The sequence below is a fragment of the Lemur catta genome, chromosome 23 (genome assembly GCF_020740605.2).
Source record: "Lemur catta isolate mLemCat1 chromosome 23, mLemCat1.pri, whole genome shotgun sequence".
NCBI lineage: Eukaryota > Metazoa > Chordata > Mammalia > Primates > Lemuridae > Lemur > Lemur catta.
The window spans coordinates 9,792,687-9,807,564 of NC_059150.1; the positions used below are offsets into that span (position 1 = coordinate 9,792,687).

A 14,878-nucleotide genomic window follows, 5' to 3' on the forward strand; every position below is an offset into this window, starting at 1 on the left:
TTTGTTTTTTTTTCTATGTGTTTGGGGAGATTTTATATATATGTGTGTGTATATACACATATATAGAGTGTGTGTATGTTTCAGTAGCAGCTTTGATTGATTATGGAGTATATAATAAATCATGCCATGCATAAGAATGTCAGTTGATTTCCTTTCTGCATTTCTCAAATAATGCTCCCACTGAGTGGTTTCCTGGCAGATGTGCAAAAGGTATTAATACCTAGCAAAGTCTGATCCTGTTGCCAGTAGGAATCCTGACCCAAGACTTTACACCTTTGCTCCTCCTGACAGAGGTGAGCTAACCAGGGAAACCGCCCAGACACGTGTGTTATTACTTGGCATCCACGGCACAGGACGAGCTGGAGTGTAGAGATGGTGTGAGAAAGGGGTCGTGTCTGCCAGTTTTTCCTGTGGCTGGTTCTGACTCCCCGTGAAGGAGGTTGGAAGAATATAGATTTCAGGAGCAAGGAGGGCAAGCCCATGGTGTTTTCTTAGGGGTGCTGACTCTAGCCTTGGAGATGGGCAAGCTCCATTGGCTAGACCCCCAGGAGGGTCCACTGGGACTAACCTCACAGGTTCTCTTACAGATGTCCTGTGTCCTACTGGCATTAACTATAGGTGATTTCCCCCAACACAAATAGAGGCGTAAGAGACCCTGTGGGTGGAGAATAGGTAGTGGGTGGTGAGATGTGAAATGATGCGCTTCTATTCTATCTACATTGGCAAAGTAGCCTTTGTTTATAAGGAGCTAAGTGGGACAAATAGAGACTTCGGAAGACAGTAGTTTTCACATTATTGGACAAAGTAGCCTCAGATTTTGGTATTTTCTTGTTACTTCTTAATCATAACTACCAGGTTAAATTCCAAGTCTTGGGAAAGGATATTCATCTACCTACCCACACACCCATCCATGTGGTTTGTTCATTCATCCAATATTTATGAAACACTTGATATATGCTGGGCACCATGCTAGATTCTGGGCTTACATTGTTGTAATATGAATAAGGCAGGATTTTGGCTTTCTAAGGGAGATGACCAAGTAAAGCCAGTTGGATCCCATTTTGAGAAGTGATTCAGTGTAACACGGGGCAGGGGGGAGTGGAGGGGAAGGATGCCTGCTTGAGTCAGTCCGGGGCGGTGGGCCCTGTGTCTTATCAGAAAGGCCATGCGTTCTCAGTCTGGCTTTATCTCCACTGCTACATAATAGAGTATAGTTTCTTTCTTATTCTTTTAAAAGTTTTCTTTCTCCTCCTGCTTTCTGTTTTGTCTTCTATTAGAAGCTGAGGAGACTGGAATAAAGACAGTTGAAGGGTCAGGGTAGTTTCTGATGGGGCTGTCATCCTGTGCCCTGGCAGAGATCTCTCAACTCATCTTAATCTCAAGCTTCAGGTCGCTCCCACTTTGATACCTTTTAGAAGAGAATCATGAAGTCAAATTAAAACCACCATGGGCTGTCGCTGCACACTTACCAGAACAGTTCAGATAAGACATAGTAACAGCACCGAATGCTGACAAGGGTGGGAATAAACCGGATCACTTGTACCTTGCTGGTGGGAATGTACAATGGCACGGGCTTGCTGGAAAACTGGCGGGCAGGTTATTATAGAACCGAACATACAGCCCAGCAAGTTTGCATTTATCCCAGAGAAATGAAAACTTATTTTTATATAAAAATCTATGTTTGCATAAGTTTTTTTTTTTTTTTTTTTTTTGTAATAGCCCCAAATTTGGAAACAGCCAATTGTCTCCAACAGGTAAATAGTTCAACAAACTGTGGTACATGCATACCATGGAAAACTACTCAGCACTAAGAAGGAGCAAAGCACTGATAGGCACAGTGACTTTGGATGAATCCCCAGGGAATTATGCTGAGTTAAACAAGCCAGCCCCAAAGGTGGGATACTCTGATTTTTGAAATGACAGAATTTTATAAAAGATGAGTGGTTGCCAGGTTAGGGATGGAGAGAGGAGGGGTAAGGGACTGGGGAGGCAGTGGATGTGGTATAATTGGGAACAGGAGGGATCTTGTGGAGACAGAATCATTCTGTGTCTCTGCCATGGTGGGTACCGAACCTGCCCATGTGACAAAATTGTATAGAACTAAACACACGCACACACAGTACAAGAGAAACTGGGGAAATCTGAGTATAAATTCGGTGAACTGTACCAATGTCAATATCCTGGTTGTGATACTTGTGATTTTACAAAGTGTTACTGTTGTGGAAAACTGGGTAAAGTGTACAAGGGATCTCTCTGTATTTCTTACAACTGCATGTGAATACAACTATCTCAATAAAAATCTCCATTAGAAAAAGAGCATTATATAAGTTATCTAGAGTCTAAATTTCTAAATAAGAAACATCACAGCCCAACATTAAGGCTGTGTTTTATTTGTACGCTTTATTTGAGCAATAGGATTCCTTTGTGCTTTCTTGCAAGTGACTAATGATTCCTGATTGTAGTCATCATTTGAACCATTTGAACTGGGCTATTTTGACTTTTAGGTGGAGTTATAAAACTTGAGCTTGGCATAGAGTGTATGTGTGACTACAAACCTTGTATATGTGCTCAGATCACCCTGAAAATTTGGAAGATGATCTTAAAGCCCTTCTAGTGATGAGTCAGAAGTGTTGCTTTGGAATAAAACATAACACATTGTATTTTTTTTTTTTTTTGAAAAGCTAAAAAATATTCTGGCCTAGTTGATGTCAGAGGCTTAATATTGATCTTAAGCATTTTCAGTTAAGAGACAGACAACAGTTTGATAAATACATAAGCACAGTTGGCGTAGAGATAGGTGGGGTGGGGCTGTCTTTATGGCCTTTGCATGTGAAGTTGGTCTTCGAAGTGCTTAGGAAAAGCTCTCCCACTGCCCAGAGAAGCAGGTCATCCATGCTTCTGCTTGACCTGCTGGGCAATGCCACCCGGCTGTCCCTGGACCTCTCTGCACACTGCTTCAGATCCAGGCATGTGTGTGGGAGGGACGGTGGCCGGGCCAGTGTGCCTAAGGGCTCCTTCCATGGTGGGGACTGCCCTGCCGTCATGAGAGGTGGAGAACAAGGTGTGGGAGGCTGATCATGCGCTTACGATTTTAATGGTGTTTTGGGCATGGGATTACGGTGGTGTTTTTACAGATGAAGTATGAAAACCAATATTTCAGTGGGGTTCTGATTTATCCAACAGTTCTATGCAGGTGATTGTTTTTACATTATCCATATCTTTTATTATACTTTTCATTACCTGTGTGCCATGAATATACATAGTAGAGTTGGCTATACTCCTTGGGGGAGAATAAGTGGATAATATTGAGGTTTATAGAGAACATGAGCGTCTGTGATGTCTTAGAACAGTATTAAATGTGTCTGCCTGTACTCTTTGGCAGGAGGGAAACCATGGGGGATGAGAATATGGGACAAATTTGTCTGCCCTAAGGTGGCTTTTGAGACCACAGTTAAATTTATCATAGGATCTTTCAAGTAGACGGGGTTTACACAGCACTGTCAAGTATTTCTTGAAGGTTCTTTCAGCCTTTTCCAAGTTGAAACAGCTTCAGTCTGTGGTAAGTTCCCAAATGAATCCCAGCAAAGCAGCTTTTTCCAAATGGATCAAATAGCACTTAATAAAAATGAAACTGTGTCTGTGTACATAGCCACACATGCATGAAAAAGAATTCCAATGGTAAATGCTGTTGATCGTGTTGGAAAAGGACCTCCTGTTCTTCGTTTGTTAAAACTATCTCTTAAAATAGTCTCTGGCGACCTTGTTCCTCATAACTAGACTCTACCCAGAGGCGAGTGTTTGGGGGAAAGTTTGAAAGCAAATTTATGTGGCTGTTTTCTGTGGGTAGTTAGGCTGGAAAAACAGTAAAAGTGAACTTCAGATTTCTCGGGTTTTCTTGGAACTTAAAAATGGCTGACCTAGTCTCACATCCAAAATGTTCTGTTTTGGGCTGAAGCACAGGTTTGGGAAAGAACAGTATGCAGGCAATATTTTGGAAGAGGTGGCATCTAAGGATGGGCTTTACAATTTACACACCACACCTACTTTTCCTTGAAAGATTTCTTGTTTTCACAAGAGGACCTAAATCTGGGCAGTCCCCACTTTTCAACTCGGTGTATTCCTGGGGACCACATTTTAAAATGCACATCCATGAGACATCATAGTTCCTGGTAGGAATAACAACTAGTGTTTGTAGAGTTGTTACTATGTATGCAGACGCTGTTGTAAGCATTTTACAGGCATTAATTTATTTTAATCCTCACAATAACCTTATGAAGTAGGTATCATCTTAATTTTATATATGAAGAAACTAAGGCACAGAGAGATCAAGTAATTTGCTTGAGGTCACACAGGTGGTTAATGGAGACACCAGCATTTGAATTTAGGCCCTTGGACTTCAAAGCTTGAGTCATGAAACCATGGTGATATCTTGCATTGTAATGTTAAAACACTATTGCAGTTTTCAAATAAGGATTTACCAACCAGATATAATCAAGTATATCGTAAAAGCAAAGACATGTTAATTCACCTATGTAGTTATTTAATGTAATAAGTATAAATTACTTGATAATTAAGCAGAAAAATATTCTGATTCTCCTAAAATGGGAATAAATGTATTAGACTGTGCAAAGCCTTCACTATCCCAGCAAGTAAGTATGATGCAGTTTTTCTGTGATACAAATTTGTCTGTAAACAATATGCTAAAAAATGTAATTATACATATTAAAGTTTAAGTCTCTGGCTTAGACTTTAGAAAGGCTTTTTTGGTTTAGATAGCCTGGTTTTCTCAATATGACTCCCTAGAAATGTGTACCAACACTTTCTTTCACTTTGGCTCTTGAAGGATGGTGTATGCAGGGTGTGGTGTGCCAGGTTGGTAGCTCTTCCCAGCTGTCTTCTGGCTTCCACAGTATAATATCTACTGGAAAGTCAGCTTAATTAACATCTTATTGTAGTGGGACCCGGGGGTCTGAGCAGCTTTGGTTTAAGGCAGGAAAGTGATTACTTCCCTCTGGGTGGATCTGATGGGATATTCTGGGGGCTAATGTGGAAAGTCCTTCTGAATCTCGTTGGTCTGTGTTGTACCAAATTCCCAGGACAGTGAGAACAGAGTTTGGTTATTGGGTTAGTAAACATTATCCTCTTACGTGTAGAACCTTTAACAGCAATGCCCGTGAACTTAATTCTCTCTCTTTTCCTCCCTCCCCTCTCCCTGTGTGTCTCTGCAGCACAGACCCTGGATTCTCATGGTCTATGGGATGTGGGCCTGCTGGTGTGTGCTGGGGACCCCAGGTGTGGTCATGGTCTTGCTCCACACCGTCATCTCCTTCTGTGTGGCCCAGTTCCGGTCGCTGGTCCTGTCGTGGCTCTGTTCTCTCCTCTTGCTCTCCACGCTGAGGCTGCAAGGTGTGGAGGAAGTTAAGGTAAGTGTCTTTGTGTTACCATCGGGAAGGAAAAGGCTCCGTTGGCTTTGCCCTGATCTCAGCTCCTACCTTTGTTTTCAGACAAGAGACAATTGTAGAACCATCATGGGGCTCCCCCTGGTGACCGTACGGGGTTGATACATGTGCACCCTGGCGGGGAGTTCTGCAATCTTTTGTGTCTGGCTAAGACACAAGGTTGCACCCTTTACCTTTTCTCTCAGGTGGGCATGGAGGGTGCCAGATGTAACAGGAGCCAGAGGGGCAGGAAAAAAGGGAAAAGAAACAAATAGTCCCCTAGGCATTTAATAAAAATGATCTGGAGAGCACTTTACAATTTGTAGGGAACACTCCCATTCCTCATCTCATCTGGTGCCCACGTGGCCCTGTGATGGCAAAGCAGATGTTTTCCTTCTTAATTGATGGAAGAGATTTCTTCATTATCTACACACATACTCCATTGGAAACTCTTTGAATTTAGAAAGTGAAAACAAAGTGTTTTGCCCCAAAGGGCCAGACCAAGCTTTCATCTTTGGAAACCCAAAGACATTGACAGTCTCAGCTACCTAACAATTTTTGTGCTAATGGAGGTTGACATTGGGCCTGAACCCCATTTCTTTATGGCTTTTGTTTGCATTAGTACACTTTTCCTTTATAGGCATTTACCTTTTTAGCTTTATTTTTTCTTAATCGCAGTAACAGTACATTTTTATTTTGTGAGCGGACACCAGATTTGGCCCCGGGGATGACAGACTGCATTCCGGGTTTAGGAGCTTGGTGTGTGTTGCTGAGTTGATCGCACCCACGGGTGAACTCCCCACACCACGTTTTCCGATTCCTGTTGTGCGTTCTCTGCTCATCTCCTGTGTGCACCGTCCCCTGGACGACTCCAGACCGTCTGGGTGTGCCTTTGGTAACTGGAATGTGACTTAGCCCTGCTGGTCTCAGGCCCACTCTGAGCTTCTCTCTCGCCTATCTGTTGAAGGTTTGTTTTCAAGTTGGAGAAGCCAGCTTGTCGTCAAAGCTGCCAGGGAAGCCATCGGACCTGTGGTTGTGAGGGACGGTGTGTGGAGCTCTGGACCCTGCAGAAGTGGCAGGTTTCCCCTTGGGTGGCGATGCGTGGCAAAAAGAACGCACGTCCAGGGCCCCAGCTCCAGTGTCTGTTCTTGGTATCTGGGCATTGGAGCAGGGTCAGTCAACGGCAAGAATGGCCAGCTTTTGAGACTCGCAGCTCTGAGGACATGGGGCCGTGTGCCCAGGGCAGAGCTGTGGCTGTTTTCCATCTTCATCAGCCGCCTTCCCTAGCCTGGTTCTCAGTCACTGCCCGAGTTGGGGTCACAGGAGCTGTTTTCTGAGTCAGGCTAATCTGCTTATCTTTCTCTTTACACATGTGCACATTTCCACCCTGTCGTTGGAACCAACCTCCCCTCCATCCCTGTCTACCGGATTCTCTTGTCTCTTTCCAAGTAGGCTCAGACCTCAGCCTCTAGTGCAGTTCCTATCTCTGCATAAAACCCTTCTCCAACTCCAGTTTGTTTTCTTTCTGTGAGTCCTGAGATGCAATCAATGAGTTGTATTGACGGCTTCACTAGTGCTGGGCTCTGTGCTGGCTTGGGGTATTTTGTGTTCACTTTACACGATGCAGTGTGGATATCCACTGCTTGGTGTGTCTGGTTTTGGGGACTTAGAATATAAACTCCTCGAGGGGAAGGGCAGTGTTTCCATGCACCTGTGTATGAGACTGCAGGCCCGTTCCCTGCAGGTGCCTGCTGACCGAGTGAGTGTGCCTGTGGAGATGCGATGGGGTTAGAGGAAGGAGTAGGCATGTGCAGCGTCCCCCAAGGCTCCATGTGACGTGCTGCTGCTCCTGTGTCCCAGCTGGTGAGAGAGTCAGCAGCTCTCCGAATGGTATATGACACTGATGGTTTTTTCTGTGGCTGTCTTTTATTTCTTACCTTCACCCCGTTAACATTCCTTGCAAATTCTTGGGAAGTTTCTGATATTCTTTCTTCAGTCACTGTGGGACTAAAGCTGTGACATCTTTTTTTGTTCATTAACTCATTGGTTATTTAGGGCGACTGCACATAGAACTCGTGTGCCCTGGATCTGCACAGTGGCAGGAAGGAGCATGAGGGGAAAAATGTGCCAGTGGCCTGGTTTCTAGTCTATTCGCCGTCTCCTCCTGCTCTTGAAGCTGGAGGCAGCCATGTAACGTTTGAGCCTCAGTTTCACTATTTATAAAACGGAAGTAACAGCTGCTCTGTCTGTTTCACGGGATCGTTCCCAGGGTAAAAGAAGATCAATGTTAAGTGATTTTATGAAAATCGTAGCTGTTAGGGTGGGAGACTCACAAGGAGCTCATGACACTGTTTGAGAAAGATTTCTTGCACAAAGATTAGGATAAAAAGAAGTAAAAAGTTTATTTACTTTCTCAAGAAGGAAAGGAAGGAAAAGAAAGAAAAGGGGAGGAGAAAGAGAGAAACAGGGAAAAATGGCATAGCTCTGAGAGAAAGTAGTGGGAAATGCTGGCAGCTGAGGAAAAGGTAGCTTTTGGTGTTTCTGAAGGGTAAAAATGCCTTTTTTTCTTTGTTGCAGACTGATAACAGGAGTGGCTGTGCTTGCTTTTTCCATTTTTTCTTTGTGAGGCTGGCTTTATCAGAGTTCTTGAAATGTAGTCCTGGCAGGGGCTGAGGCAGAGAGCTCGCACCCCTGTTGTCTCTTTGGGGCCCTTCAAGGCTGTGAAACAAACTCAGATAACGAATGAGTTAGGCTTGAAGACAATTAGTTGAATCCCAGGTTGTTTAATCAAAGCAAAGGGCAGTTGTGCTGTGAGTTTTCAATTCAAAGGGGTAACTATGTGTTGTGAGTTTATTTCTCTTACTTTCTGTTTTTTTTTTCTCCTTGATAGCTTATTAACAAGGCCACCCTTCAATAGCCTTTCAGAAGTTCAAGTATTTTTTGCTGTTGTTACACTGTCTTAGTTTTTCTTGCTCTCACCAATGGATTGGGGCTAATACTTTCTTTTAAACACATAGGTCAAAATCTGGATTTATGGGAGTAAATGAAGTAGTAACTCTTGTCTTAACAAAAGATACTTACCTTCCCAGAATGATTAATTAGGCAAGTGTGCTTAAAAATGGATTTGCAATTAAAATGTGCACATATACCTAATGTTTTGGGGACCTGACCAGTATACAAAATCTAGTTTATCATTTGTTTGGGGACAGTTAGCATTAGTTATGGATGTTGGTGGTGAATAAATGTTCATTTTTTTTGTGCACATTTTATGGTGACTTGAAAAATGCTGCAGAAGGAGATCAAATGACTAGGAACTAGTTGGGTTTCCGTGCTTCTGCACCTGTGGTTCTCCTGATAGGCGTGTCCGCCTCACCCTCGGCGGCTGCTGAAGTCTTAGACAAAGAGTAGAAACTCTGTTCAGTGGTTGGCTTATCTGTGAATAGCCTTAAAAGACCCTCATGGATCAAATTAACTATTCATTCCTTTGACCCAATTCTATATCTTGAATATAGTTCCATAAATTGTTTTTCTCATTAAAAAGCAATATATGTATTTTTAGAAAATATGGAAAATATAGAAAAACATAGAGATTATAAAATGATTCGTGATTTTGCTCCCCCAGTATTAACATTTGATCACATTTCCTTCTTTTGTCTCATGCAGGTGTTTATACAGGCTTGTTGTCGTTTCATGCTGGGTCGTAATTGCATTTTTACAAACCTATCTCTATGAGAATTTAAACACGAGAGCAGGGACTATGTCTTTTAAATATGTGTCTCTAAAGCTTATTTGGCAAATAGTACTCAACTAAATACGGAGCCAAATTAACAGAAGAGCCAAAAGAAAGATATGTTAAAGACAGAAATCTCACGTGACATTTTAAGTCCCTCTGTGGTCAGAGCTGTCAAAGTAGCCATTGGATGTAGCTAATCTCCACTGGATGTGTCTAATAGATACGCATCCAGGGAAACCTTCATTCTGTTGCATCAGGTCTGATGCGAAATTTGTTAGAGCTGTTCTTTTCCCCACTGCTCATTAATGGCTTGCTTTGATTAGCAATGAGATTTACCTGGTGATGATTGGCTCTTGACTCTCTTTATGGTATAGCTGCTCTACCTGGGGAAGGGATCTCCTTCCCCAGGGCTCCTGGGCTTCTCAGACAAAGGTGGCCATGCTGGCCAACACCTGCATCGGATGATGTCCCTCTGGCCACTCTAAGGTTGTTCTCTCCTTTTGATTTCGCAGAGAAGGTGGTACAAGACAGAAAACGAATATTACTTGCTGCAGTTCACGCTGACTGTCCGCTGCCTGTACTACACCAGCTTCAGCCTCGAGTTCTGCTGGCGGCAGCTGCCGGCCGAGCGTGCCTCCTACTCCTTTCCCTGGATGCTGGCCTATGTCTTTTACTACCCGGTCTTCCACAACGGGCCCATCCTCAGCTTCCCGGAGTTCGTCACACAGGTAGGGCCTGTTGGGGGTTGGATTGGTTTCTGTAGAGTAAGCCTCTGTCCTTATTGCTGTGGTCCTCTCTGGGACTCTTGGATCTTTTCATTCAGGTGTGCCCACAGATTGAAAACACACACTCAGTTGTCGTGAGTTTTCACGTAACAGACCAAATACACGGGGGGGTGAGGAGACAAGGTTGATCGGTCTCTCATGTTTGTTAGCTCCGGAGGTCCCCATTCTGATTCTCAGTGGAGTGTGGCAACTGGAGCTGATAACTGGGGCACACGGAGAGGCACTTGGGAGTTGGCGTCCACTGTGGTGGAGTCCTAGGGAAAGAAAAAGTTATATTATGATGGTATTACTTGAAAAAGTAGAAACTGTTGCTCCCCTGTTGCTTGGTGAATATGTTTCCCCTTATGAAATAGCCCTGCCGTAGCCTGGGAATTAAGGGTGACCTAGGTGAGAAAACAGAGGGGGAGGGAAGAAAGTTCCAAGGCAATGGGGTGTTTGAGGATCTGGGTGTGTGTGTGTGGCCGGGTCCTGCCTGCCTTCTCCGGACAGCATCCTTGCCCGAAATGCCATGTTGATTAAGCTGCCTTAGTTGTTCCGACTTCACCTTTCCCTCTACTTAGAAATTTCTTTCTTGTTTGTTTTTCCTTTCCTTCAACCCATATCTAGTTTCATGGAACATGTTTGCTAAGTTAATTCACCTAAGGTGTTAGTAATCAATAATACCTACAGCAGTGTTTCTCAAGGGACATTTCTACCCCCGCCACCAAAACAATTGATGGAGGAGACAATAACATGTATGTACATACACATGTACAACAAACACATACACATGCCTGGCAGCATGGTTTAACATGGAGAGCCAACAGCACTGCTGCACATTTCTGGGGTCGGGGGGAACAGGAAGGGATGCCCCCTGGAAAAAGAGCATTCGTAGAAATCTTTTGTCTTAAAAATTTCCGTAAGTTATGCATTGGACTCAAAACTATATTTTTGCATTATAACAATAACAATGTTCTAAAATAGCCAGTGAAAGTATAGAAGTTTTTTTTCCCCTTCAGAAATCTTTAAGTGAAATTGACATTCTAGGTGGATGTATGTTCAAGGTGTGGTTTCTCATACCTTGGTTTGGGTTACATAGGATAGTTCTTTTGTCATGAAGTAATCTAAAATCTGTGTTTAAAATTACTGTGAAAAACTGTGGTCCCCGATGGTCTGTGGCCTGTTAGGAACAAGGCCACACAGCAGGAAGGGCCAGTTAAGCTTCATCTGTATTTGCAGCCACTCCCCATTGCTCACCATCTCCCCACAACCCCCGCCCCTGGGTCCATGGAAAAATTGTCTTCCATGAAACTGGTCCCTGGTACCAAAAAGGCTGGAGACCACTGGTGTAAAAGACAGAAGGTGACTTAGTGGTGGCCCTTGGAAGGGCACATTAAAATTTTTCTCTATGGTTTGGGAATATTCACAGAAAAGTCAATCCAGAAAAGGAAAAATGTTCAGTGAGCTATAGGGCACATATAAAAAGCCAGGAAGTTTCCACAGTTGTGGAGGTGCCTATATGGGGCTTCCCTTCTATGGGCAAGGGGGCTTTAAAAGGGCAGAGGGGTTGGTTAAACCAAGAAGCTAACCCAGTGGTAAAAGGATTCTTTCAGAGACCAGGAGCAAAAGGCTGGGACGGGGAGGGAGAAAGCTGATCGGAAGAGCTTGTAAGCAAGATTTGTGCTTACAAGTGCTTGAATGAATGAATGCATCCAGTGCCTTCAGATGTAAGCGCTGGCAATACTGAAGTTCATAGTTCTCAACGACGCAGAGCAGCAGGGCGAGGCTGCTCCACCAGGGGGCAGCAGAACCCCATCGTGGAAACCAACCCAGGCGGGAAATCGGTGCCCAGCTGGGAATCTGCAAACTCCAAATGATAAAATGGCCATGTTAGGCACAGCCCTGGAGGGATGTCTTTTGCCCAGGTTTTCAGCATGTAAATTTACATACACAAAATGTGGGAAGTATAGAAGGTGTTTTCTGTAATGTAAGGCATGTGAAATTTGCACACATCAGTCATGAACATGTAAAAATTTACCTCTGTGCCTTAACTTGAAAGCCATTTCTGGTGGCATTTAGAGCCCGATGGGCCTGATTTATTTTTGTCCTGTGTTTCTGTGGAATTCGGATATTGGGCCAGGGGTGGGGGGTTGAGGGAAGAGCAGGACATGCCATTTATTTGCTTAGCGTGGAGCGTGGGGCGGCGACATTTCATTTGAACAGGCTGAATCGTGCAGTTGTGGGCTGGGCTGCAGGGAGGAAGGGGGCCTCAGTGTGATGGGCCGGGGGCTCTTCCTCGGGTGGTTCCCCCACCTCAGGGGACTTGGCGTGGAGGTTAAGAGCAAAGGCTCTGGAGCCCGACTCCCCAGGTTTGAGTCCCTCTCTGTTTTGGCTTGAGAGCATCTGGTTGGTGAGATATTACCTTACTTATGCCTCAGTTTCCTTATCAGTGAAATGGGAAGAATAGTAGTTCCTCCCTCACAGGGTTGTTGTGAGGACCAAGTGATTTTAAATAGGTAATGTGGCTTGGCACATCAGTACTATAGGAGTATTAACTCTTACTGTCATTACTTGTAGACGTTATTAGCCAGATGGCTGTGGCAATTCCAGGGTGAGTGTGGGCTGGAACTGAGACCTGGGTATCCAGTGTGGCAGGGGCACAGCAGCAGGGGGTCCTGGACAGCGGCCATCCTTCCCCTCGGAGGAGGCCAGTGTGCTGGTCCCCTCTGTTTGAAGAGACCCAGGCAGTTGCTGTGGGTACAGGGGTGGGCCCAGCCCTGAATAGCTGGCCTGGCGAGCGCTGGGCGGGCAGGGAGTGTCCCGGGGCTTTGCCCAGGGTCTGCCACGGGCTCTGGTTCTAGGGAATGCCTGCCATGACGCTAATCATAATAAATAATACTGAGTACTTCCAGCCAGGCTTGACACCTTCTAACTTAATCCTCACTACAACCCTATGAAAGCAACACTGTTGTCACCACCTCACAGACAGGGACATGGGGGTAAAAGGAGGCTATTGAATGCAGATTGGGTAGAAGGAATAGAGACACGAGCCTTGCCATGCTGACTTGGTGTGACAGGACGGAGGGAGTGGTGTGTGGCCTGGTTGGACGCACGAGTCTGGAGGCTCAAACTGGCCAGACCAGGTTCCAGTCTTTGGCAGCAACGCCACCGGCAGGCACCCCGTGCTGTGCTGGTAGAGGTCACTGTGTGTCACTGGCTGTGGTCCAGAGGGCTGGGGAGGGGGCAGTGAGGGTCTGATGAGGGAGTGATGTGTTGTAAGAGTATGGTCTGTGACCACAGAATGCAGAGGAACTACACCCACTACAAAGGAATAAGACATCTGCTGAGAAGCCCCCAGACCCAAGCAGAGAGAAATCAGGAGCAGGAAGGGCCCAGTTGATAACCGGCTCTGGGTAAGGCTTTTGTTGGTGCTCTCAAACATATGTATTATTAGCATGTGAAGGGAAGGGACCTTTCATCTTTGAGAACTGTCATCTTTATTCGTCAGAATATCTTTGGAAGAGAGAGAAAGGCTTTGCTATTCCTTTTTATGCAATTTGCATGAAATGAGGTTTTAAAATATAATGCGTTTTGAAATGCACTTTGCAGATGAGTTAATGTGGATTTTTCAGTGGCGCCTGAACTTAAAATTTGCATGACGGCAGTTGCCAGTGGTCTTAAGGTTGGCAATGCCTTAGGTTTGAAATGTCTCAGGTGACGTATTTTGCATGCAGACAAGAGAGCAGCCCTTCTCATTAGCTGGGCTGTGTACAACGTGTCTGTCCTTCCTGCTGGGTTGACAAGGGACAAATGCTGGGTGTTCTTGTGTTTTTAAATAAAAGGGAGTCAACTAGATTGAAAGTCTAAATGGACTATAATAATGACATGAATAAAGAAAGATAGCCATTTTTTTTTTAAGATAAAAGCAACTAGAAAGGAAAGGTGTATGGTTTTCCTTCTGCTGCATTTATTTGTATAACTAGGTAATAAACTTTTCTGTCCTCATGAGGAGGCATTTAGCATCAAAAAGGGGAGCATTGCAGAGAAATGTCCAGCCCTTTTGGTCCTGCCGTGACACATAATTACGCCTTATTAACCCTGGTAGGGAAGTCTTGGCCTGCAGAAGGTAGGCAAGTCATTATTGGGAAGCCAGTGAGCCTCAGAATGCACTGCATGGTTTTTCTTAATTACAGATACTGTGTTATTCTACACTGCACATGGTTTGGGGAGGAAAAGGAGGCCTTTGAATTGACTTTGGAATTTGATCGCTTGGAGCTGAGACGTGATTGGGTGGACGTGTTTTCTTGATCGTCTTGCGGGGCTACTTGCTGGGGCCTCTCCTGGCTCCCCTCCAATCTCACTGCATCTACCCCCTGGAACAGGGCTCCATACCCGGTGCAGGCCTGGCCTTCAGGGGACCTGAGCGTGGGCTGGGCTCATGCTCAGGCCTGCAGGCCACCTGCACAGTTGCTTATTTAGAAACTGGAGATGTAACAGCTGTGTGGCAATTGTTTCTGTCAACACTGCTTTTGAGGCCATTATCACATTCAGCCAGACAACTTGTTGCCCTCCAAAAGTTTGGGCACCAGGAAAGGCCTGACAATCTATTGGTCTAGAGTGATTTTGGTGCCTCTTCCTGTCTTAGCCTTGTCAATTGCCTTGGTCTGAGCTCTTCTGGCCTCCACAGACTAATGGATACTATGTGTCTCAGTCCACTGGGATGGCTGTAACAAAATGCCGTAAACTTGGTGGTTTATAAACAACAGAAGTTTATTTCTCTCAGTTCTTGAGGTTGGGAAGTCCAAGATCAAGGTACTGGCAGATTCTGTCTAGTGAGGGCCTGCTTCCTGGTTCATAGACTGTACCTTCCACTGTGTGCTTACAGGGTGGAGGGGACTAGCCAGCTCTCTGGGGTCATTTTTATAAGGGCCCTATTCCCAATC

General features: G+C 44.8%; 1 protein-coding gene across 1 annotated transcript in view; it reads left to right on the plus strand.

Moving 5' to 3' along the window:
* The window catches only part of HHAT (hedgehog acyltransferase), a 232,370-nt gene that overhangs the window by 42,488 nt on the left and 175,004 nt on the right, over window positions 1-14,878 (plus strand). Inside the window, exons 5-6 of the mRNA XM_045536059.1 lie at window positions 5,229-5,423; window positions 9,684-9,899. Of these exons, the coding sequence (XP_045392015.1) occupies window positions 5,229-5,423; window positions 9,684-9,899 (411 nt within the window). The remainder of the gene's footprint in view (window positions 1-5,228; window positions 5,424-9,683; window positions 9,900-14,878) is intronic.